We start from the raw sequence: 27,934 nt of genomic DNA, 5'->3' as shown, positions 1-27,934 counted from the left end.
TTGAAGTGAAAACTTTAGCGGCGGACAAGAAGTGCACAGTTTCTTGTGATGGGGAACAAATGTTAAACTCGCGACAGGTCACGTGACCGACAGATTCGACAGATTGAAAATTCGTAAGATGGACACGTGACCTGATCGAAAAACTCCATGATGGTTCTAGTAATGATGATAGTGTAAGAGTTCTTGAAATTATGGATGGAAGTTGATTTTTCTGAGAGATAAACTTTTTAATGTTAAATAATTGTAATAGTTCTGAAGTGTTCAATTTTTAATTTAATATAAATTGACATGTTTGTAGCTAACTAAATATTAACAAATCACTTTAATTTTGATGCCGATTGCTTCAGCATAATATATTCTAGATTTATAGGTTTCGCTTAAAAAAAAAAAATCTTTTCGTTGTGCAAATTTGAAAAAAAAGGAAAACATTTAAACCTAGATTTTCATTGTGTCAATAACATACTAAAAAACATAAAAAATGGAAAATATTTAGAAGTAAGCAAAACGTTTTCTCCTTTTGTATGGACGATCATGTAGTATATTTCCCTCTTAAGAAGACCCCCTCCTTGTATGTAGTACAAAGTACTTAATGTGACTGTGCCTCTACAAATTAGATTTTTGCCATAAGGTCCAGAACAGCTCTAGAAACAATTTATATATATCATTGTCCATTCTTAAGGATTTTTTTTACTTTGTCGACAATACAAATTTGATGATCTACATAAATAAATAAGTGTCAATAATATTAACATAGAAATTGAACCAGTACAGATTTGGTGAGGACATATCATTGACGACAAATCTATATTCTAAGATCACAAAATGTATCCGATAATAGAAATTTCAACATCTAAAATATGTACAGTAAATTTAATAAGCGTCTAACCTAATTCACAGACAGATAATTGAATACATTTGATTGAACACATGTTGGGACCAGGGGTACTGTCATAAAGATACTAACTGTGAGGACGTCACCAACAAATAAATCTTATTTCTCACTTGATGTTCTTATCGGAAGATCAGCGCTGGAAGTCGCCAGCAACATGTTGAGATGCGGCCATTTCGTGACACTTTATTCTATGTTCTCTTTTATGTCTGTCTATTGACTGTTTGTGTGTTTACGAATAAATTATATTCTATTCTAAATAAGAAAACAGTTTTAACACCGATTCCACAATCAAGTACCTTTATGAGAGCACTCTAGCATACAAAGGTAAATAATAGTTACATTTGAAACGTCAGAATCTATTTCTAAACATCAGAGGATTCAGAGGGCAATTTTATATTTCTATAAAACAATCAATAAGTTATTAAAAATATTACATAATTTGGGTTTGCACTCTTCTCAACCGAGTGCAAACCACTCTTCTCAACCAGGTTCTGTACAGTCGTCTTCAAATTTATCGAAACGGTTAAGTGTTTATAAACATCTGAACCATAGATTAAGATTTTGTTAGCACCGTGGCCGATCCGATAAATCTGATGACGGCTGTCCAAGTGTCCATGTCCACGTACGGTACGACGAAAATCCTGTACTATTTGTACACGGTGCCTAAAGGCGAACAAGGCGAAAAGGGCCCGCATGAGTTTGATAACTAAGTAATTATGTTTTTCGATTTCTGATTTAACAAAAAACTAACTATGCACTTTCTTTTATGATTTTCACCTTTTAACATTGTTTAAAGCATATGTAGGATCGGAATAAAGTCATAATGTACTCAAAATTTATTCGTATAAATTACAAGGTGATGTTTCAAATGGAGGACTAGGTTTAATGAATATTTTTTGCGCAAATTGGCATCTGCACCTTAACAAAACTAAGGTGAATGTGTTTTAAAAACAAACCGAAGCGCTCACTCATAACACGTTGCCACAGTAAATCGATTCTATAGTTCGGCGAAAGAGCGGCATGACATGAGTCACACAACAATGAGAATGTACGAGATAACTATCGCTCTTGAGGGCGGCCGTGGCATGCCGCCGTTTAGGAAGATCGAAACATTGATACCACACAAACATTAAATCATTGTGTACAATTGATTGCTTAGATTAATTATTGCACTGCTATGTCTATGCTATAAACGATAAGTGTAAACATATAATGTTATTAAGTTCCCCGCATCATTATGTCGTTGTAAGATTATACAAAGTATCATTGATATATTTTTTTAAATTAACGAATTGAGTATTCGAAATAAATAAATAAATTATAATTTAAATAATTAAATTTCTTTGTAGTTTTACACGTAAAATGTATTATTATTGGTGCAATAAAGAATATTTACCTCCTTATTCCAATAAAGTGGTAATGAGTGACAAATGTAGATGGATTCCTCCATAAAGGAGGAATTGATATTCCTTGGAATATATTGTGATTTATTTTGATATATGTTATAGAGTAGTCTAAAGAAATAACTAACTATTTTGGCGCGGTGATCCAAAAAGAATCTTGGCCTCCGAAACGAGAGCGTGCCACCTGTCCCGATCCTGCGCAACTTCCTGCCAGTTACTGATGCGAAGCTGAAACAGATGCGCCGCCACACTGTCTTCCCAGTGATACTTGGGCCGACCCATCGGACAGCCCGATCCTCTCCCATTATGGGTAGATGACCGAACCAGCGAAGTCTGTGGAATTTCGTTTCGTCGATGATATTGGGCTCGGCCTAAAGAATATTTACTTACTTACTTACTTTAAAATAATAGGCACGTATTTTTCTAGCTGCCCAATCTCAACCCATTGGGAGAAATAGTCCTCCAAAGTATATAAAAATAAATCAAATCGGAGCCGGACAGTTGGGTATGTTTCCTTGTAAGAGTGAAGGTACTCAAGGTTGCAAATAAATAAATTATTATGTGAACATAAATATATTATTAAGGGTCGGTTGCGCCAAACCGTTAGTCACTGTTAAAATGTTCGCTGAAATGTATTATATGGGAAGTCTCAATCACCGCTTATTGACGTGGCTCAGCCCGCTAATTGTGGTTGGTGCAAATGACCCGACCAATCAAATGTTGCAAATATGTAAGGTATGCTACGTTATGAGTTATGGTGACGTATCTGATGCCAACACTTTCAACAGATAATAAGATTGAATAACGATTGTTGCATGTCGAAACCAATATTATAATAGCTAGGTCTTGTAACTCAGTGGGGTAATTTTCAATACATCCTACTCTCCGCCAGCAACCTTGTATCGATGGCACAGACTTCACAGACGATAGTGGGGTTCTGTGTCATATATGGTGGTCATCACTAAATTCAATTCGTTTAATAAACCAGTGGCTGCTCGAAACTTTAATTAGCAATGAAACAATGCCTGTATTTGCCTCTGTTTTGTTCTTCTGCGTTGTTCATTTATATACACTTTTTTCATTTGATTCTATTATCCAGAACCATATTCTCGTAAGTAATTTCTAGATGCTATAGTAAAATCAGTAAGTTTAAAAACTCATTATTTCAATAAATTCAGATAATTAAACTTATTGGTCAAGTTTATTTTTTCGTTTTTGTCGTTAAACGTCCCCCAGTTTAAAAATTGCGTTGTAAATCAAAATACAACCAAGTAAATTTGTTAATGGTTTAAGTTTTCTACGTAGGATATAGTATTGCGAGTAGAGTCCGTCCACGCTAAGTTTGCTCCGACTTGGCAGAGACAATGTATGGGACCATGAAAACTTAGCGTTAAATGGGCTCTGGTCATGCCTATAAAACTTAGTTAAGTGTTACCAAGTAATTCATAATAATAAAATATAACTATAACTAGTATCGTGATTGAAGGTTTTCGATGAATGTAAAATATAATATATATTATATTGTAAATAAAATTTGAATGTATTGTATTTACCCGTACGAAGCGTCTAGGTCAGTGTATAAAATGATGTTGTTATCACATTTCAGTATTAAAACTTAACACCATTTAATGTTCATAAAAAGGTAACCAATTATATACCTTAGTTAATTTTGTCCTATGTCGCAGACTCCACTGACGATTAATTTATTTGTGTTTGAAATCATTAAAAGTATTATGAACTACAGTTAAGTTACTTATTTAACCCCTAAAGGTATGATTACGAGCGTCCCTATTGCATTATTTGTAATATAATATTAGTACAAGAATATCAAAGCCTCAAAATACAGTTCCAAGGAGCTATTCCTTTAAAAAGTGAAGACAAAATACAACTACCGCGACTTCTGTCATCCTTAATAATGAACTGAAAAATCAATCATCACAGTTGGGTACTGAACCATGCAATACATACCTAAACAAGTTAGTTATATTACTATTAGTATTTGTATTTTATCTATATTCATGAATTGATTGAGAAAAGACCTACCCGTAATAAAAAAAGTAAATAAAATAATTGTATTAGAATTATACCGTCCATTTATGTTATTGATTTGGTTCGTCTGGTTATGGAGCTGGCGGTATTAAGGACAGTCATAAAATAATTACATACTAATATAATTTCTATATACTGTTGTACCATAGTACGCTAGAACGGCATTTATAATTATAGGTTGGTATTATAATAACAATTGTCGAATATGTCATGTCCCTATACGACAAACAAAAAAGGTCAAATATTTTATAGATTATTTGGGCAATTTCTCAATTAGAAACATTAAACATTACTCTTTTGTAAGGATAATTCGTATTTAGGTTAGTAAAACTTCACGGCGACAATTGAGGTATGGTGGATTACATATACTTACAAGGAATATAGTGCGAAAAAGCCATGTCGGTCGTGAAACGTTTTTGCATAAGTTCAATAATCAAGAAATAGTGTAATAGCCGGCCGCCTCAAATTTACTTATGTAACGTAAAACGTTACTAAAATTATTTACTTGCATCTAAATCGCAAGGTATGATTCGATATTTATACAATTAAAAAAATACCTAATTAAATGTATATATTTACAGTTTCTAAAGTCCTGAATAGTTAACGACGGCAGACGTCCACATCCGAGTCTTACGGACGGGTGCTCACTGATGGCGCAGCACGATTCTATTTTTTTATTAATGATTAATAATGAAACAATCCTCATTGCGTTTTGCATCGTCAATGAAATATGATTTCAAGTTCCATCATTATTCATTCTCTAGCTGGAGCGAGCACCGGTCGCGTGTCGAAATACGGTAGGGAACCCTGTCTATACCCAGACCGGGGCGGGGCGGGGCAGCGGCGGCGACCGGCGTTATGGGTGGTGCAGCAGCGGCGTGTGCTCGCCCTGCCCCCAGCGGCCCTGCCGGTCCGAGCAGTTGTTCACGCAACACGCGCCCACCGACGGCGATGCCTGCAAACACACCACATACTTTTTCTCAAAAATGGACGGCAAAGTCGACTTTGCCTATTAAAAAACAGGTCACGAATGCGTAGTTTATGGTCGGTCAAAATTTAAAAAGTTAGGCCCTTACTACATGACAAAAAATATTTGTTTAAATTTGAACTAATAGCTATCAATAGAGTTGAATATTTTAACTGCCATAGATGACTATGTATGCCCAAAGTGAATTGATTGTAATATAGCTAAGGTAGTCTAAGAAAAAAACCGACTAAGTGAGAGTCTGACTCGCGCACTAAGGGTTCCGTACCATTATTTAAAAAAAAAAACGGCAAAAAAAATATGTTTGTTGTATGGGCGCCCCCCTTAAATATTTATTTTATTCTGTTTTTAGTATTTGTTGTTATAGCGGCAATACAAATACATCATCTGTGAAAATTTCAACTGTCTAGCTATCATGGTTCATGAGATACAGCCTGGTGACAGACGAACGGACGGACGGACGGACAGACAGCGAAGTCTCAGTAATAGGGTCCGTTTGACCCTTTCGGTACGGTACGGTTCGGTACCCTAAAAAACGTGCCCCTTAGTTTGACATCTAAAACACATGATGCCGTACTGCGCCATATATTTTGCGGTCACGGAATTGTCAAACGACAACTATGACAATCAGAGTTACCGGAAAATGTATGGAGCTGTACAGCGCCATCTTGTTTACATGTCAAATTCGAAGCACGAAATTGTCTTAGATATTACACATCTTAATCAATGTATCTTTGGTATGCGATAAAGGGTTAACAACATTGTAGTCTCGATTTCGCATTTCGAATGTTGCATGCAAATCCCATTATTTGTCCCTTTAAAAAAGTTGAAATAGGCATATCAAATGAAGGAATATCTCCGTTAAACAGCCAAACAGATAATCAGTGTTTATTATGGGTCATTGTCAGTTAAGAGGTAATTGCTTGTATGAAAAATGCGGCCTGACATAAATGTTAAAATTTTCTATGTATACCTGCATCAAGTCATCAGTCATCTTTTTTTAAATTTCTTAGCATTTTAGTCGCGACCAGGGGAAATACTGTACTTTTTCTATGTAATAATAATAACAGAGAGTTAGTCTCTCCCTGGATCTCTTCAAAAACAAGAAAACAGTGAGAATTTGGCCAGCCACCGTACATATTCAAGAATTAAAATGTAATGATTCATTTAAACTAGTATTCATATCTCCAGTGACTATTTTCGAAAATTATGTGTCAAATTATAGTAAATATACAAATAAAACAAAGAATTTAAATAAAACATGTTTAGTGAACAGTATCGATAATTTACAGACGTCATAAACAAAATGACTGGCAATCAGAGCAAAAAGGTGACCTGGATTGCTGGGTTGGTTGTTAGTTTATAATCAAATGCATCGTGATTAGGATTAAATTTGCAATAATATAAATCATAAACACAGTATTTTTACATTTACAAAATGGCCAGGGCAGGAGACACATAATATGGGAGACAAAATTCGTCATGTATATTTTTATGAAAAAGAATAACTGAAAGGGCTTTATTAATATAAATCAGTATTAAATTAATTTAATGAAATAAACCAACTTTAACAGATTCAAGGGATTTAGATCTGGATAAAATTACTGATTCATTGTAAAAACTGGAAAGGGACAGGGGAGAGACATTTTGCATGTTTTAAGTGCCATTGTGAGAAATTTAAGTTAATTAATGAATTTATATTAACTGTCCCTAAAGTAAATGCAATCTATTAAGGGAGACTAACATATTTTTTTAAAAAGAAATGTATGGTTATGTATCATGGACATCGTTAATACCTCTTAACTTAGAATCACCCTATTATAAATGTTGGTGCCGTGACTATGCCGTGCCGTCAAATAGGTTGGCGTATTTTAGGTAGAAAATACACTTCTATTTTTTAATAAAAAAAGAACAATATGACATTTAAATAAATTTCTGAAAAATGTTATATTTAATAAAATTTATATTCGGATACAATACATAGAATACAAAACAATAATGTAATTGATAATAATCAATGAGTAATGCAACATAAGAGTGTGGGCTGATTCGCCGCTGAAATTGGCAAATAAGCACAACCTACGTTTGATTCTGTAGCAATATACCGCCTGTTGTTACCTGGTTCTATTTTCCTTTAAAATTCATTTGTAGTTTTACATGTATGTAAAATGTATAATTGTTGGTGCAATAAAGAATATTTATTTACTTACTTACTTACTTATACCTATTCTAATAACAAGAGAAAAAGTGGCAGAGAAATATCATCTCTGCTAGTAAAATAAAATGGACAAATTTTTTGTTTACGTATAATGCGACGATATGACTATTATATAAGCCCTAATAAAAGTAAGCGCGCAATAAATTTGAAATTAACTAACGTAACCGGATTCTAATCACTATTAATATTAACTGGTAATACTGTAAAACAACCATCAGAGTCTTCAGAATTAAGCATGCCGTTGGCTAGTTCGACTGCGCGCGCTGACCTGACCTTAAAAATTAACGCCGAGCCTTCCTTTCCATATTACTCGTAGCATGTCACCGGCATATTAGTATTTGTACGTACGTGCGAGATGTGCAGATCATAGAGATGCAGGGTGCTGACGGACATGTCGCGCGTCTCGTCAGCGGGCGCGTCGGCGGGCACGAGGCCGAGCGCGCTGGCACCGAGGCCGCTGCTGGCGCCCGCGAGGCCGAACGAGCGCGAGCTCACGCGCGCGCTGCTCACCGCCGACCCCGGCCCGTCCTCCTCCTCGTCGCTCGTCTCGTCCATGTCCTTGTACAAAAATACATCGATTAAACACACAGGTAATGTATGTGTATTATGCATGGGGTAGGATGGAGATGGCAAATGTAAATCCGACATTCAGTAGCGGCCGACTCACTTTTTTGCACAGACTATGATCTGATGTTTTGTAAGCTATATACTCGAATAACGTTCTTGTGACACGTATGCTCGTGTAACAAATTATGTTTATTAAATTAAAATTGCTGTATTGTGCGGTAATAAGCTGCAGAAATAATATTTGTATACAAAATCTTTCTAGTGGAATTATTTTCAATAACATAAAAAATATTATTTTATAATTTAATCTAATAAACAAAAAAAAACTGTTTGGTAGGCATTATTTAATTATGTCCCATAGAAAAATTCTATTTTATTTTGTAGTACTTATAGTTCATAGTCTATTGGCATTATTATTTATATTTATATAGAATATTCGATATCCTAAACATCAAAGAACTTTCGCCACTTAAATGCTATGGTGAATGGCAAATAGTCATGTCATAATAGGAGGTTTATGTCGACAAAAAGTCGTATGTGACGGCACATACGACTTTTTGTTTTCGGACGTCACATTTCCGTCATACAATTCCGAACAGTTGGCTACTCCGCATGCGTGTAGAGATCTCGAAAGCACCAGTGTAACTTCACCGTAAGATCCGTGATAACCTATGCGTAATCAGCGAGCTCACTTATACCGGTTTCTTTAACCTTTGACTCGCGTATGATAATTTATTTAATGATGAAAATTGGTAGGCGAGCTTTTAATTTGTGAAATAATTAAAGAGCATTTTATGTCTCATAAATTTGACACTCTCAAGATGACAGTAAATTTACTATGGCTACAAAGTTTTCTTTGACAACCCACCTCTATTCCAAATTATCTTTGGTATAATAAACGTCAGCTTAATCGGAAACTGGAGGTGGTCGAAATTAACATGCAATTTACATGGATCTGGTAAAATTCCAAATATATCCTCGTATTTAGCTCTTCTCTTTCTTTTTTCCACACTTTTGGTTTCGTGATATTTCTATTCCTCACAAAAAATAAGGAACTACTGAAGTACTAATTTATTGAATGTGATACTTACAGGTAATCTATATGGCTGCCGCTGTTGGTAGTAGGAGAGCACGGCAGGCAGGGGAGTGTTGGTGCCAAATATGCTCTGCTGTATATACGACCCGAGCATCGTTTTGTTCTGAAAATTATAGCACCAGTATATAATAGTGTCTTCCTAAAATGCATTGCATACTACCGATTAGAACAAATAAGTTTAAACTTCGCTTCGTTTTGCTTTCCTGGAAGATAAATACTGCAAATAACAATAGATAATATTTAACTAAAAATTATTGATCCCATAGCACATACGTGCTATAAGGGAGATGCCACCAATCGACTTCCACCAATGCCATAGGCTCTAATTTTAGATAACGTGATGAATTAAATATTTTTCTTGTTTCTATTTATCGACTCATATAGTCAGATCTTAGGCATAATATTCACGTAATAATCACGTGAAGGTAATGATAAGATAAAATAAGCAATCAAAATTGAGTTCATAAAGTCTTTGGTTCATCAGGGTGCAGAAATGATGTAAATTGTAAAACTATTATCTAGACGCTTTATCTGTAGGTCGGTTGGGGTCGCCGCGTATCTCGTCGGTCATTCAAAAAAAAGTATTTCATATATGTCACTTCTTGCATGATTTCGTACTAAAGACTTTTTAAAAGCCGCACCGAATCGGACCCATCTTGCGAGTAAAACCCTATGTAATAAGCATCGCTTGTGCATCAGACAACTGCAACTGAGAATGGTCTATTTTTTTTAATACTGCGTCGGTGGCAAACAAGCATACGGCTCGCCTGATGGTAAGCAGTCACCGTAACCTATAGACGCCTGCAACTCCAGAGGTGTTACATGCGCGTATATGTATATAATGGGTTCTAGGTCTACAGATCATTGAGCCACTAGTAGTACTGCGGACAGGACTTAACTGTCTAGCACCGTTTGAAGATCGAAAGAAATAAAAATAGTTCTTGACAATATTGCCAAAGCCTTTTATAAAATACACCAGTTGTACAATTATGTATATATATTTTTGTGCTTAACAACAAGCTGTCGTAAAGTTTCTAAATTATGTTCAGTCAGCAGCAGATATACCTGAGCGGGCAAGGTGTCCAAGAAAACATATACACTTCAATGTCACAAAAAGATGGACATCTGAGTTGTCATTTTCACGTAGGCTTTCAGTTCGTCACATACATCTTAATTTCTGAGTTTTTCTTTAAGACATAGACACTTATTTAATCACAATAACAATACCGGTTAGAAAGTCAGTGGTAACTAAGCACTCAAATGCAAGCTGCCGTCATTAATACCTACACGCACTGCCAATCACGTACGTCAGCAGCCAGGGTGCCACCAGTTGCTAAGCAGTTGTTATTTCAATGGTAACTAAGCATCAACATTCTATGTGATTAACTTTATAAAAATACTGCAGCAGCTACGAATTGACGTCAAAATACTTAAATATATTTCTAAGAAGGCATTTGAATTTGAGTATGTAACACCTCCTTTCTTAACCCTTTTCCAGGCATAGTACGATTTATCGACCACATACGCGCCATTAGAATTTCAACTTTAGCATTCCGAATTAAGGTTCAAATTAGATTACACTTTCAGGAAATATTACTTGTCTTCAAATGAATCATCAAAGCTGGTTTAATTGGAATATATTTGGATTTTTCGGGAAATCCTTGTAGATTGGTGCGGCCTGGAAAAGAGTTAAAGAAGTATTTTATTGTCATGTGTCCATTTTAGAAAATAAGTACGAGTAGTTGTTAGGCTCTGTCTGGACGACTCAGCAAACGCCAAGGCCTTGCAGACAGAGCCAATAAAGGCCGGCGAACGCATTCGTTGGCGTTCGTTTGCTTGGTGTGTACGCAGCTTAAAAAGCAATAGTGTTAATACTTAGTTATTTACCATATTTACATTTTCATTTGATTATTTTACATTTGATTGCCTTACAAAACCATCTTAGATAATAGAGAATAACATATTTTGCCTATTCTAGTGTGCCTAAACTGTTATCTCTACGTGTGCCTCCACCGAGACCTGTGTTCTCTGCTTTGAAAAGCAAACGAACTTTAATGAGACTACAACGTACCTTAACAAATGGCTCTAAATTCGGCTTCATCTAGCTTTCACTATGTGTCAGGCGTTTCGATGAAAAGTAAATAAATAAGTCACAGTACCTTACTCTTTAGTAACTTGACTGGAAGGCACCTGTCAAATGAATGATGTCAAAAACGTGAGATGGATGTATGTGATGACAAGATTGCACTACTTCCGATGATTGTCAAAACGATCACCTGAAATGAACATGGCTATTTTTCATTAAATATTCGTCCATACTTGTACGAGTATGCTTTAAACGTCTATTTTTCCACGTTGTTCAGATATATTTGACACGTTGACCGCTTAGATATCAGTGCTTTTTTGACAGCTTACGTATCAATGACTTATTGTAAGTAAAGAAATTAATGAATAGCCACTGTTAAGATATTTGTGACAAGTTGAGCGCTCACAAGTAAATACTAACATGAGACGGAACCCTAAAAACGCCTCTGCTTTGACAGGCGTTTCGGCAGCTATTCCGTTCCATTCAGAAAACTTATTAAAACGGTTTTTCAATATTCAATATAAAAAATAAACGTGTTTAATTATAATGATGAATAAAACATGAAATATGCTTATATTTATTATTTTTACATTAATAATAGGTTTTTATGTTGATTACGACTTTTAAAGCAAACTAACATTAACATTTATCAATAAGTAGTCAAGTATTGGAACAAGTGGAAAAGTAAAAAGCACTAGTTCGCGAAATCCAACTTTCCGCACGCTGAACAGCTACGTAAAGTAGCACTTTTTGAGCAACTGTATTAAAATAGTGCATTACGATACAAGTGTAAAAAATAGGAAATTCGAAACGAGTGGCGATAAATTAAAATACGACCGAAGAGAGTGTTTTAAAACGACATGAGTTGCGAATTACCTATTCGCACATGTATCGTACAACGTTTTACAGTACATATGGCCCTTTAAATGTTCGACACAGTAACGTAATATGCTAATTTTCGCACTAGTGCTATAAAGTAGCACCATATGTACTGTAAAACACTTTTCTCCAATATGCTCGGAAATGTCCACCTTATTGTAGCAAAAATAGTGTGGGAAGTTCTTCATTAGGGTCACACTCAGATTAAAAAAATTCAAACCATTATTGTTGTAATTTACCGGACGGGAAGTTATTACTGTATTGTTCTTCATGGAGCCGTCTTCTTTGTCAAAAAATCGAAACTCATCACTCACTAATTGCCTTTTCCCGGCAAATTAAAAAAAAAATCAAATTCAAATTTTCAAAGGCCTAGGCCTGTAAAGCAACCTTCTTTGGTTTTTAAACATCAAATTATGACATCAAATTGATGTTAAAAAACCAATTCAACCATCAATAATAGTAGTAGATTTTATTTTATTGCAAGTTTGAGAAAAACACTGTAAAAAAAACCGGCGAGAAAAGGGATTGCGAGCCGCGTATCCCTATCCGAACTCGCTACGCTCACTACGCTTAGTTGTCTATATCTGCTTGGCCTGCAATTCTTCGTTTCCCTTATTCTTAATCATTACAATTCTGAAACAAGACATCTATAGAATTGTAATGATTAAGAATAAGGGAACTGGCGTTATAGTGAATATTACTGATAGCCACCTACACATCTGCTAATCTACAATAATGCAAAAACAGTAACATTCAACCAATTTACACAAAACCTTAACAAGTTATATACCTAAGCCTTCCTCAAGAATCACTCTATTGATAGATGAAAGTCGTATGAAAATCCGTTTAGTAGTTTTTAGTTTTGGATTAGTATTATAAGATGTAGTGAATTGCCGTTTTCCCCTAGACTTGCGGACGCTAGGTTGCGCGACAGTCGTGCACATAGCGAATTGCTTTATGGCTGGCAAAGGATCCGCGACCCCCTACGCGACCCACAGATTGAAAAACACTGATCTATGCACTGACCAGCGCGTTGTTGGCGGGCACGGCGTGGTGCATGCTCTGGCGCAGCGAGCGCAGGAAGTGGCGCTGCGCGGGCTCGGCGGGCTGCCAGCCGGGGTGCCGGCACGAGAACGCCACCAGCGATAGCTCCGTCTTGCCACCCTCGCCTTGGTTGTACTGCGTGTTGCCTGGAACATGAACAATAATATAATAATTCAGCTTCTGAACAAGGTGGATTTTTTAAATGGGGTACTCAGTGCAGATCCCTTGCTGCTACGCCAAAATAGTCTTCCCTAGCTTCCCTAGCTTTTTAACTAACAATAATTTACATTCAGAAATTTTGGAAATAATATACTGCCAGCGACAAAATCGTCGATCGGCGTAAAAAAGAAAATGTGAATATTACAACTTTTTTCATACTAAATGGTATGGAAAACATTTTATCCCGTTTTTTTACTTTTCTAGTGCCCTAACCTAACCAAGAAGCCTTTAATCCTGAATAACAATGGAACTGATTGGCATCAAAATAAGTCTATGTCAAAATTGACGATTTGCTCGCTGACTGACACGTTTTCAAAATTTGTAACTGTCGATAATTCTTACATAAAAAGTTAAGGTTGGTCTTTTAAGACCATTTTGGCGTAGAAGCACAAGATCTGGTAGCTGATCTCAGTGCTCCATTTAAAAAACTCTAACCTGCATGTCCCACTGCTGGACAGCCTGTACACGGCCTCCCCTCGTACACGAGAGATTTGTGCTCACGCTGGCCGAAACCGGGTTGGGGACTTCACAAACAACCTTTGAATTTCTTTGAATTTTTTTCCATTACCTACCGAAAAACCCGCAAATGACTGGTAGATATCACATAAAGTTCCGGGAAACTCATTGGTAAACGAACACAATTAACACATTCATTCCAAGCGCGCGCTACGCGCTACAAGAGTAGCCGATTACGTGGTTTGTCCGCATTGTATCGAAAAGCACCTACGAACAGAGAACACACCTAGCGGGTCGCAGGCAGTGAATGTGTTAAATATTAGCAGTTGTCATAAGTAGGCCGAATGTTCAGCTATTTGTTGTTGCTTGTTAACATGCTCACGTCTCTTGAAGTCACTATAGAAATATAATATTCACGTAACTCATCTCTTTACCTGCTTCCCAAGCACGTTAGTATCATGTCATAATTTGTCACAAGCCTTATTGAGCTTACTGTGGGACTTAGTCAATTTGTGTAATAATGTCCTATAATATTTATTATTTATAATTATAAAGTCGTTTTTTTTTCAAACAAATCGAACTCGAGTGTGATCATAACGAATTGATTAACAGTATCAAACCAAGAAATTCGCATTATTTTCTATTAGCATTGACAGCAAACTCAAGAAATAGGTGTGAGAATAGATCCATTTTACCAGTATTGTGATTTATTTACCTTTCGCTTTTTCAGCATGTTTGCCCGGGGCCTGCCAATCGGGGTGTCCGTGGCGCCGGATGTCCAACTGGAAAAAAATTTATTCTGATTAAACCTGATGCAAGTGATGCAGACGCCAATTTGTCCGACTCGTAAGCTCAAAGTACAGTCCCCACCAGAAGAAAGCATGGAACTTGGCATGCATGTAGCTCATATTGGTAAGAAAATATACTTAGATCATAAGTTCTGTCACAAAAGTTAACACATTCACTGCCGGGAACCCACCTGGTGGGCGCTCGTGAACTTTGTTCAGATGTCGGACAACCCGCTGGGCAGGTTGTTTTGCACGCAGCTATAGACCACCGGTTTCTGGGGTAGTGCGCCGTTTTTTGTCTGGCAGTGAATGTGTTAATGAATAAGTTATGGATACGGATTCCATATTATTTATGCATATCGTTTAAAATATTATTTAATGGTGAGTAATTTACAACATAATTTAACGTAATTTGCTGCCGCAGTTTTCTAAGTAATATTCGGAAAAAGTCATAAAAAACACATCAAAAATACGCTATTAGACTTGTTTAACGCGATTTTGATCACTATTTTTTTTATGTTGTATGAGAATTGGATTGACATTATTGCTACTGTACATGTTTCCCAAATCTACTTATTGTATGGGAGTCAAATATAAGCGACCTACTGATAGTACTCATAAATTAGTTTAATATAAATTATTTCATGAATGAGACACTAATTTTTACTCCCTTTTGTAAAGTATAATTTTTCACAATCTAACCGCATATTCGCGTCTATCGACAAACCTAAAGCAAATAAATTGTAAATAAAATCGCGACCTAAAGGGTCTAGCCGCAATCCTATAGTGAAACTGCCCCTGGCTGAAATGTATACCTTTCTTAGACGCGTTACGCGTCACTATTTCACTCATGTTTTCTGAAGGTATTCTAACAATCAACTTTAATTACCGCAATAAAACAAAACGAAAGAAATTTCAATAAAATAATACGAAAATAATGAATTAACGAACATCAATTGACAGTTCAAACGACAACTTTTTTTTGTAAAAAAAAACTTTGTAAGATCCGGTCCGAATTGCGGATACTACTATTTCTCAACTATAGTAAAGATCTTTAAAAGTAGTTAAGTAGAATTATTTACTGCGTAACAATTGCGTAAATTTGTATAAGTTCATTGTTTTGATTGTATAATAAAATACGTAAAATATGGTGTTTTTATTAAATTTTAAACTTTTATTTCATTAATTAATTATTACGAATGAAGACTCGTAGGGTGTTTTGGAACGATGCGGTCTGACTTATTTCGGGGGTCTATTATAAACCGTCACCGTTGAATTACGTATGCACTTTTTTTGTTTTTTTCTTTTTGCTAATGACTTGAAAGGGATAAAGACAATAGAATCCAAATATTTCGAATTTGTATTAGGCCCCGCACGTTGAAATGACATTCGAATCTAAAGGTCACTTGAATGTTATTTTGTCTCACTCGGTGAGCTAAATGCGGTTTTGCTCACTATTTTTAAGCAGCAAATTACCCTTCTTCAAGCTGCTGACGTGAAAAAAAAATTTAATCACTCATTCGTTCCATTCGTGCCAGCTCTTGCGAATTGACCTGTACTGGATAACTGACCTACATATAAGCTAAATGCGTGTCAAGGTTCATGCTTTCTTTCGGATGGGAATACACTTTCCAAATTTTAGTACTGGCGGTACACCAAAAAACGCTGCAAATTGTGTTAAAATCATGAAAATCGGTACAATTGATCTTTCAATCCCTCAATTCACCCGATCAATTTGACTCGTAGAACCAAACAATAAAATAATAAACCGGCCAAGAGCATGTCGGGCCACGCTCAGTGTAGGGTTCCGTAGTTACTCTTCCGTCACAATAAGCTAAACTCGAGCTTAAAGTATAGTAAATTGTTAACCAAGGGATGAAACGGTACCTTTCACCTGAGTTAAACAAATAGGCAAATTTGCATAATCAGTACCTAATTAAAATAAGTAAGTCTTTTTACTATGAAGGGAAAACTTTTTGCGATAACTCAAAAACAGCTAAACTGATCATGTCCGCTATAGTTTTCATTTAATGTCTTTCTTAAGCTCTACTTCCACGATTTTTTTCATATTTTTTGGACCTATGGTTCAAAAGTTAGAGGGGGGGGACACATTTTTTTTTTCTTTCGGAGCGATTATCTCCGAATATATTCACTTTATCACAAAATGTTTCTTGAAACCCCCTATTAGTTTTGAAAGACCTTTCCAACGATACCCCACACTCTAGGGTTGAAGCGAAAAAAAAATTCACCTTCACTTTACGTGTAGGGGAGGTACCCTAAAAAAAATTAAATTTTTAGATTTTATTGTACGACTTTCTCGGCTTTATTGATTTATATATCCATGCCAAATTTCAGCTTTCTAGCACTAACGACCACGGAGCAAAGCCTCGGACAGACAGACAGACAGACAGACAGACAGACAGACAGACAGACAGACAGACAGACAGACAGACGGACATGGCGAAACTATAAGGGTTCCGTTTTATGCCATTTGGCTACGGAACCCTAAAAAGGAGAGGAGTTAACATCATTTTTTATGTTTTTTTTTTTAAATCAGAAACCTTACATGTGTGGTATTAAATGAAAGGGCTTTTGAGCCAATTCTAAAAATTTGTATATCAAATTATTATATTTCATTAAATATTTCAATACAGAATAACAATAATTATGAAAATATTTACTATTAATATATTTTGTTTAATTTTTCATTAATGCAAAGTGTGATAATAAACACTTTATTGTACGATAAAAATAAACATTGATTACATAAGATATAAAATAATTGTGTAGTACAAAGGCGAACTTATCCCTAAGAAGGATCTCTTCCAGTTAACGTACCTATACCTAAAAAAGTAATTAAAAACTATACCTAAAGTATTATATGTGTCATTCTCAATCAAAAGGTCACTTATTGTCGATATTGAGTTATGGCTACCAGCATATAGTTAAAAACACGCTTTTTATATGCAAAAAGAATCAGGCCTCGAAGTTAATAACATATTTTTCTATGATTTTTTGAAAACTTATCATGGACATGTACAATTTTGAGACATTCGATTTTAAAGTTTAAAAGACCAAGTACTAGTGCTAAGTTATGGAGATAGCGATTTTAAAATCTTTTTAATCATTATATTCCTAAACAAATGACATTTTATCTCTAATATTTAACATATAATTGAGATATTGTAAAATAAAGCACGTAGGGTATCGAAACGTGAAATATATATAAGATATTTTTGTGACTTAAAATGGACAAGTTCTCGGCTAACTGATATTGCCCTTGCACGTCTATAATGTAGGGATAATAATAAAAAAAACGTAACGCAGCTACATACAATATTAAATAAACTTTTTTTAAACATAACAAATACCAAAATCGTTCGTATAAATCTTACATAAAATCAATATAATTAGTTGTCAACAAGGATTGTACACGTTAGTTTAGGATAAAATTAACCAAAAAGTGTAAATATAATACAAAATAATGTTGTTTTGTATTTATAAAAAACGGCAAAAAAAAATGTTTGATGTATGGGAGCACCCCTTAAATATTTATTTTATTCTGTTTTTAGTATTTGTTGTTATAGCGGCAACAGAAATACATAATCTGTAGAAATTTCAACTGGCTAACTGTCACGGTTCATGAGATACAGCCTGGTGACAGACGGACGGATGAACGGACGGACGGACGGACGGCGAAGTCTCAGTAATAGGGTCCCGTTGGATCCTTTGGGTACGGAACCCTAAAAAAGTGCCTTTATAAGTAAGAAACATCGTCTTACAAGTAGTAGATTTATTAAAAAAAAAACATTTATTTATAGCTAATTATCATTTCTGGTAATACCAAATAGACCACGTTTACATTCCAAACCAGTGGCCTGGCAATATCGGATTTTAGAAATTGGCTGCCGCGAAATAACCAGATAGGTACTATTCCAACACATTTATCTTGGTCAGACTAGTAACCGAGTAGGTAGATCTATCATCCTGACCTATATTTAAACGTTATTAATGCAATGTATCCTATTGGCAACTCCACGAGTTTGTGTTTAGGTACCTACTTTGTTGTATTCAGATGCATTTAAGCTTAGAATAAGTTAAAAAATTTAAGAAGTTTAGTACTTTGCATACATTTTTTGTATGAAAACAGATTAAGGGCACCACATTGTCGCTAATCGTAACTTGCATATTTTTACAAAATGCAAGCTATAATTGTTTTTTTTGCTATAAATATTATAATGTAACTAAAAACATTCAAATTGGATAGAAGAAACGATTCTCTTCGTTAGTTACTAACTAATAATTTTGGCTTAAAGTTTAACTAAAACTTAGGGTACCACATTGTCGCGTTATGAGATTTAAAATTAAACAACACTTACATACTACAATGTTATTATACAATTTAAAACAAGCCTAATCGCAGGGCACGATAGTGCCAACACCAAGACACATAAAAAGGAAATGATTTTTATGGAAATATGCATTTTTTTAAAGAAATATATGTTCAGTTATGTGTGCCTTAATTCTATGTGACTTTTTTATGCCTGTTGATTTTCTGTGTGTCAGTAGCATACGTGTCGCCACTAACTCATAGTAGTTTTAGGCCAGCTAAAGGTCCCTTTTTTTCGTTATTCGTAAATAACTCGTAAACGGTGGCCCATAGCAAAAAAAAATCTTAAACTCAAATAATGTGTATAAAATTGTCTACAAGAAAAATTTGGTAAATTTTTTCGCTAACATCAATATTTGATAAGATATTAAAGCGGGAAATTTAATTAAAATTAATTCTATGTAACATTTTTTTTTCATAAATAACTCGTTAACGTTGGTCAATAACAAAAAAAATTAATAATCGTAAATAATCTACGTTAATTTTTCTACAAAAAAGATTAAGTTCACTTTTAGGAAGGATCAATATATAAAAAGATATTAAAGAGGGAAAGTAGAAAATGGTGTGTAGATTATTTAGGTTTAACATATTTTTTTGCTATAGGCCACAGTTTATGAGTTCGTCAAAATTGAGGCAAAGAAGAACTCGTCAAAATCGACTTGATTTATAAAATTATTGATATCTCGGAATCACTAAGCGACAATGTGGTACCCTTTGATTAAGAATGATACACATATATTATTACATACTATAAACTATATATAAATAAATATCTTTGTATATATATGAATAAATTATATATATATATATTATGACCGTGATTAATAAATCTATAAATTTAATGTTTAAAGATAAAGCATAACATTATTCTTTAGTAAAACTAGACGGCCCACTTCTCTGGCAACGTGGTGTGGTGTTTATGTACATAGTAAGTTTTATTATGTTTGTTTATTTCTGATTTTTGTAATTAAATATGCAGTGAATTACAGCGCCATTCCATGTTGAGTAGCAGAATTAAGTACATTGGTATAGGGTGAGCTTTTGTAAGATAATTAATCAGTCGTGTCTCTATAACATTATACTTTAAACCGCAGTATATGTTGCCCACTGTTGATATTCATTCTATAAATGTCCCCCCTGTTTGAATGGAAAGTTGCTACTAAAGTATGCCGTGTTGTAACTTATTTATTTATTTGATGACAATAATACGTTATGACATCCCTTTAGTACACTTCAATTATCTTTAGAGACCCCCACACTAGCGTCGCCCGAGCGTTGGCTTCTAGTAAATTCTAGGGTTCCTGCTCGACGCCACGTTGGTGCAACTGCGCAGCGATGCCATTTTCCATAACGCTGACTAGTCTCTAACACTCTAAAAACGCTAGTGTGGGGGGTCTCTTAAGGGTAAAAGTCATTCTAGATCTGTAGACAAGACATACCTGTGCGAAGGAGCACACGTCGCCGATGCCCAGCACGCTGACGGTAAAGTTGCGGTAGAAGTCGACGATGTCGAGTGCACGCGAGCGCAGCCGGTACAGTACAAGCGGGCTCAGCAGCGGGCTCAGTACCTCGAAGAGGATGTACACCTGCGTTATGATAAAATTACTTAAAAACTTTAACTCGCGGTGTTCAGTATAGATCAAACGAGAACCTTTTAACACATACACTGCCACCGCGAGCGAGGCGCTACGAGCGGAGCCGATAGCACGGTTTTTTCCGTTTATAGTGAAGAGCGCCAACGATCAACCAGCTCAGGGGGTCTCTGGCAGTGAATGACGCCTTTCTTTTAAAAATGTTACCACATTTGAATGATTCACGGTTAGTTTTACTAAACTTAAATCGACCGGGATATGGACCGTGATTATCTTTTGTATTGTTTTTGAGCTCCCGATATTTCGACACAGTCACCCGTAAACAAGATGCATGTCACTGTGTCGAAATATCAGGAGCTCGATAACAATAAAAAAGGGAATCACGGCCCATATCCCAATCGATTAAGTCTAGTGTAATCAGATTTTACTGAAAATTGTTCATTTTCGATGAATATACATAGGGGTCAAATCGGTGGCTCTTAAGTTCACTGTCAGTGGACCGCCGGGCGGGTTCTCTAAAGGAGTTAAATTTGTTAGGTTTTCCAACTATTATCTGAGTATTTCGACATTTTGGTTTGCTAAACTAATAGTAAACGACTAAGCAGTTTTAAGTGACGTATCAGGTGAGCTCACCGCGCGAAACTGGAACAGCTGCTGGAAGTGCGCGGCGACGTCCTTGGTGTGCGCGCGGCCGCGCCACGCCGCGGGCAGGTAGTGCACGTGGCCCAGCACCTGCACGAACAGCTCCTCGCCGCGCGCCGGGCCCGCGCATCCGCCCGACAGCCGCTCCTCCTCCCCGATCAACGCCCTGAACATAACATTAATTAATATAACACATACCATAAACCTTCTATGATGTCCTAAAATCCGTAAATAATGGCCAGCATTATGATAAACTGTTTTGTTACAACAAATTTCTTATCTGTGAATATGTTAAAATTGCTTCATTACTACATCAAAATCGATTTGGTAATGACATTCAAATTACGAACATCTGAAAAAAAAAGCAATTCGATCCGAACTCTATTCTAGTATTAGTCGAGATGCCTTTTTGTTCGACATGAAATGTAAATTGCATACAATTTTGACAAATCTCGCTTGTTAGTTTATATCGAACGATACGGAAATAGGCCCCCGATTCTACTTTCTCTCTGAATTAAAAAAAACTACGAATGCGTGACATGCGTGAATTTTCATTTACCGCCATTTGACGTACAGTTTATCTTATAATTAGTATTAAGTATAAAATGAGTTTGATTTGTTATTTTTAAAGTAACTGTAGCAAAAGTTTTTTTAAAAATGAGCGATAAAGATATTTCGGCGACGCCGCCACATATCCGCGAGTTTCGCCAAAAGAGCAACGATGCATCAACGTTGGCTGTAATGTGGGTTAGTGATTATATCATAGAAAGTTTATAATATGTGTGTAGATAAAATTACTGTATATAACTCTACATAATTAGGCATTAAAACACACAAGGTCCTTTTAAGAAATTCACTTCGTTCGTTTCTTAAACCCACACTTGTGTTTTAATGCCTTTCATTATGTAGCAGTCACATAAACCAATATTACGCGTTTATCACATTGGTGCGGATCCACAGTAAGTACAGGAGTGTAAACGAGACAGATTTATGCATTTATATGGGTCCTACATACACACACTGTGAAGTCCGCCTTAAGGACACGGTCTCCGGTTACATTCTATAGAAATGTATCAGTCTTTCAATATAATATGAGTAATGTGTTGCAAGTTCTAAAATGCGCTTTAGTTTTAAATAATTTGTTAAACAAAAGAGTATCAGTTTATTAACATATAAACAGGTAATTACAGGAAAATCTACTTACGCCGCAACGCTGCTAGTGCTTAGACAAATGTAACTTATTTTCGTATGCCAAGAACCTTTAAAGGTGACGTAGTTGTTGTGATTATAGGTTCAAGAGCGACTGTGAGTGTCATTCCGTACGCTGTCAAATGTCAAAGTAAGGTTTATATTTTGTTAGCTCGTACTGATGTTAGCAAGTGCGTGATATTATGAACTATGACAAATGACGGTCATACATATGTATTTTTTTTAAATTTATAATGTAAATTCCGTCAGTCAGGTACCTGGCGCCGGCCAGCACGCAGCCGAGGATGGTGATGATGGTCAGCACATGCTCCACCGTCAGTACGTCCTCGTCGTACACCGACAGCATCACCAGCACGCCCAAAACGCTCGCCGAGAAGAACATCACATTCCTGCCACAGATCACATTCTTATTGACCGAGTGAGAGTGAACCGTCCCTATTTCAGGCACTTCTCAACCGATTCACGTGAAATTTTGTGAGTAAGTTTCATAATTATAAGGCTTTTTTTATCCGAGTGATTTTTTGGATTCGTTTTCAAAATGGCGGAGCCATGGGGCTTCACGAGGTATGCAGCTAACAGAGACACTACTTGAGATTCTAGTACTAGGAAATACGTTATAAGAAATATATTTGACGACCGGTCTGGCCTCGTGGGTAGTGACCCTGCCTATGAAGCCGATGGTTCCGGGTTCAAATCCTGGTAAGGGCATTTATTCGTATGGATATTTGTTCCTGAGTCATGGGCGTTTTCTATGTATTTAAGTATTTATAAAATATTTATATATTATATATATCGTTGTTTAAGTACCCTCAACACAAGCCTTATTGACCTTACTGTGGGATGTAGTCAATTTGTGTAATAATGTCCTATAATATTTATTTATTTATATACCTTCATCTCATCTGTTATATATTTGTGATAAGAAATTAATGATAGATAATATTCACATTGACACATAGCAAATAGGTTTATATTTCTTTTAGTTCTTTTTGTTGTTTAATTTCTTTACTGTCCGTACGAACGCAATTTAACTAGGCAACCTATTTTCAATGTGTCAATGTGAATATTACGAGTATCTATTATTTATTCCTTATCACAAAAAAATAACAGATGAGGGCATACATTTCTTATAACGTATATTACACCATAACTATCCTAGGTATGGGTATCGGCAGGAGAGTTGAGGTAAAGGACTACACACACATCTTATCGATACTAAAAAATAATACTAATTTCAAAATCCCGCTGACTTACCGTCACATATTGCTGTGATACCTATTATACGGTATAATTTATACCTAAATCATTCTGATGATTTAGCTAAAGTGAGTAAGCGCTCCATTATTTCTCATGCAAGTAACGTATGTGTGTGTCACTTCTCACTGATTGTCGACTGTCGCACAGTTAGCAAAGGCACGGGATGGGAAGAAAAACATATAAAGGCCAAGGTGCATTGTATAAACGAAACCTGATTTAAATAAATTGTTACTTTCGCAGTAGATGCCCAATGAGGTAAATTGAAACAACATTGCAAAATATACTATTTCCTTAACAATTCGTATATAAACACGATTGCTTTAGTAGGTATTCCTATAATAAACCAAGTCATAAGGGATTTTGGTTTTACTTTGCGTTTTCTGTTTCGTTTTTATAACCCAAACCAAACAATACAGACTCTTGATCTCCACAAAAAGAAGCCTGTCTCTTCATTGTTGTTGTGTGAAGACTAAACAGTATTGATTTCTTACCAGTCCCTTGTTGTGTTAAATGTAAGGGAACTGTGTTTAATACTGGACAACCTACAAACACGAGGATACATATAGCGCGTACATGCTCCGCTTATTCACCGAGGCGAAGCCTACATTCCAACTTTTTTTGTTTTTTTGATAATTTTTTGAGTAATTTACTAACATATATATTATTTTTATCATTTGATTTTCAAATTTTCAAAACCGTGATGTCATGGGGGCTCACGATGTCTACAGCTCACAGAGCCACTAGTAAATATATGTTACGTACTAAACAGAAAAGCGGGCTTACTTGGCGATAACCGTGGTGATAGGCGAGGAGAAGCTGGCCAGGTACTTGGTGGCGGGCTTGTGCGCGCGGTTGAGCCTGTCTCGCAGCTCGTGCTCCAGCTCGTTGAAGTGCCGCAGCGTAACGCGCGCGTACAGCGACCACGTGCGCAGCCCCAGCGAGCCCGGCGACCGCTTTATTAGCTGTAAATGAAAAGTAGCGCTGTAGCGTTTGCACCCAAACTTCGTACGATTACTAAAGTTCGACTGACATCAGGTTTCTGCTGTCTGACCGATACTTCAATTCTCGCGATCAATGCAACTGCAATTTCAATACGTATGCAATGTAATTATTGTACAAAAGGTTTTGAATTCCTTTGACTCTAGCAAGATTTGCTGTTCAAGTGGGTGGTATTCTGAGTGTATTTATGATCGCAACGCGGGCAGTACGCTTATCAAGTATCCAACAGTGTATTGTATATATAAACGTATGCTTACAGAAACCATTAGACGCATTGAACTAGCGTTTAACAACTAGCAATTAAACGCCACTTAGTTATCAGCCCCCTATGCTTTTCATTATCAATTCAAGTCCGAATATTAGGGATAGTTTCCATATCAACCTGTATTATAAATCTTTCTGATAGACAATGCACACAATAAGCACTTGAAATTTTAAGTATATAATCATTCACAAACCTCTGCATAGTTGAAGAAGAAATATAGAATCTGCCAAGCCTGTATAAGCGGTGTCAGTAACAGATTAATCAGTGCCAGGAACAAGATCTGCCTCTCCAGCTGACGAGCCAATATCATCCGTTTCGAATGGTCTTTATAGCACTCCCGCAGCTGCCAGCAGTTTTCCCAGGGACTCCACGGACTAGCTGTTGATAAACACAACCTATACAAATATCATGTTTACAAAATTTATTTGCTATACTTTAATTCAATAATTTCCACTTCTCTCTGCTACATACTTTAATTAAGTACACAAAATTAACTATCTAAAAGGTTAACGGATTATTCTATTTAAGTGTACTTTAATAAAATAGTACTTACAGAATAAGAGAAATTCCAAATTCCACTTTAAACCTTTAGACAAGTAGTGGAAATCACCCACAAAAGGCACATGTATCTGTAGCGGCAGTAAACTTTTGTTAACCATGGCTACCATGTAGTTGTTAAACCTGAAATAATGCATCATTATCATTAGATTTATCCTCAGCACTAATTTTGAGGATATTGTCCTCTCTTAGGCAAGAGAGGATAGAAAAATGAATTGCTAATAACAGTACATAAAGTGCTGTGTGTTTAATAATGTATTTGTATATGCACTTTAAAAATAATTCTCATTAAAGAGAATAATAACTGTAAGGTCAAATCTACTTTTAGGGAAAATATTTTATTACCTCAGGATTCGATGATAGATATCTAACTCATTAATTTCCTGTTTGTGGACACACATATGATGTTCAGGTTGAGCTTCCCGGACTCTGTCCTGGACTGTAGACCAGCTTACCCATACTAGATCACTCTATAAACAACAAACTCATTAATCATCTTATTTGATACTAAGCCACAATAAAATGGTAATATAATCTGTTTATTCTACTTACATCTTTTATTTTAAGTGCATTATTATAAAATAATTTTGTATCATATGCATAATATAAATGATATATTGATAAGACTAGTCTCATAATCCAAATGATAGAACATAACATGATGAGGCACCACCTAAAAATAACATGATATGTTTAAAATAGTAATCATCACATTACAAAACATTGTTAACATTAAACATGGGATTCTAATAAAAAACTAGCATTGAATGGCTTTATTTAGTCTCATATCTAGCTTTAGCTGCATTAGCATAAGAATAAATAATGGTGAGTTAACAATTGTGATATAAAAAATTGCTAAGCAGTTACTTTACATAAGTGTTGCATTGCGCCAACTGTACACACTCATAGAAAGCCTCTCGCCGACCCAATCAGAGAAGGGAGTAGTATGTACACACCCGTCTCGTGGTCTCACGATGAGTGTGTGCAGCCGGGTTTAAAATTATTATAAACCTGGACATGCACAAATTGGACTTTAAAAAGTCAACACTCTTAATAAGACAGTTGATATTAAAAAGGGGGAGAATGAATAAGAAGATACATAATAAATAATATTCTACAGAAAGATAAAATAAAAATTTAGTAAATACCTATATAACAATTGACATTGAGTTGAGGTTAGAATGCTTACCAGTGCCAAGAAATAAATCCCACACATACTGAACTTGAATATATCACATCGTTTAAACTAAGTTTCTCACTCCTGTTTGCATTTGGGTCATTTCTGAATAGAACAGGATATTTGACACAGTGCACCAAAAATGTTGAAAACCATATGATGAAAACAAATTGTAATAAGTAAAAAAAATCTGACATAATCATTGGGTAAAATCCTCCTCTTATGTAGTAATGATACATTCTTGTGAAGAAAGAGTCTAGATCTTCTATATGAGTCCATCCTCCTAAAAACAGAACACAAAGAAAATATAATTCAGCTATAACCTTCGCATAAAATTATCTCAGGAACAGAAGTAACATGGACCAGCTCTATCAATCAGTGTATTGTACCTTTATTTTTTGGTACTTTATGGATGATAACATTAGTAGCGTCTTCATGTTCATGGTCCAGGGTTAGCATCATAGGTGCAGCATTTGTAGAATCTGCCAAATGAGCCAAAGGCGGAGACGTTTCATTGTCTAGGGCGCTATACGTAGTATCGCGACGACTGAAGTGAGCCATTTTAAATTTGTTTTTGCTTATCACTTATACATTTACTGCGATTGATTTCGACTTGGAAAATTATATACTACGCTTAATTTATTATCATCTACATATTCTCGACTTTGCTGCAAACGCGTAAAAATAACTTTTACAAGAACAAAGCGCGAAATTCATACAAAGGATTTTCATCGATCGAAAGCGTTTTATCGCAAATTAAAAACTAACACGTTTTTTGGATTTGGATTTGAAACCAATCTATTAAGTTCAAGGATACAAAGAATTTCGTAAGTCTTCAACTGTATATTTTAATACACTTCACAAAACGAATGAAATGACGAAAATAAACCAAATCAATTGACAGCACTGTATGTTTTTCTTTCAATTCAATTCGATCCATTCTACGCAAGTTTAAGAAAAAACAGATAATTCTGCTTTTGTTTCATCGTTCTAGAAAAGAATAACATGAGTGAATTATAAAGAAATGATTATATTACTATTATTTTTCCATAAAGTATATTTGAATTGAGTAATAATAAAACAAAATAATTTTTGAGTAAAATACTTCAAACTATCAAATTTTGCCTGCGAATGTTCTCCCAGCATGGCAACGCAACATTAAA

The 27,934-nt window shown here is 35.5% G+C and overlaps 1 protein-coding gene across 1 annotated transcript; it reads right to left on the bottom strand.

Annotated features, from left to right (window-relative positions):
- Positions 1–424: 424 nt before the first annotated feature.
- LOC133517423 (autophagy-related protein 9A) lies at positions 425–27,910 on the bottom strand. The gene is made up of 15 exons (XM_061850741.1): positions 27,161–27,910; positions 26,784–27,054; positions 26,147–26,267; positions 25,940–26,064; positions 25,590–25,717; positions 25,230–25,414; positions 24,556–24,734; positions 22,773–22,904; positions 21,298–21,472; positions 20,512–20,658; positions 14,610–14,676; positions 13,202–13,365; positions 9,206–9,313; positions 7,896–8,105; positions 425–5,299 (listed from the first exon to the last, which is right to left on the bottom strand). The coding sequence occupies exons 1-15, from the start codon at positions 27,330–27,332 to the stop codon at positions 5,201–5,203; spliced, it is 2,283 nt and encodes a 760-aa protein (XP_061706725.1). The 5' UTR covers positions 27,333–27,910; the 3' UTR covers positions 425–5,200.
- Between the last annotated feature and the right edge of the window lie 24 nt (positions 27,911–27,934).

This window comes from Cydia pomonella, chromosome 1 (genome assembly GCF_033807575.1).
Source record: "Cydia pomonella isolate Wapato2018A chromosome 1, ilCydPomo1, whole genome shotgun sequence".
Taxonomy (NCBI): domain Eukaryota; kingdom Metazoa; phylum Arthropoda; class Insecta; order Lepidoptera; family Tortricidae; genus Cydia; species Cydia pomonella.
The sequence above is the reverse complement of the archived record's forward strand: the minus strand, read 5'-3'. Positions and strand labels throughout refer to the sequence as shown.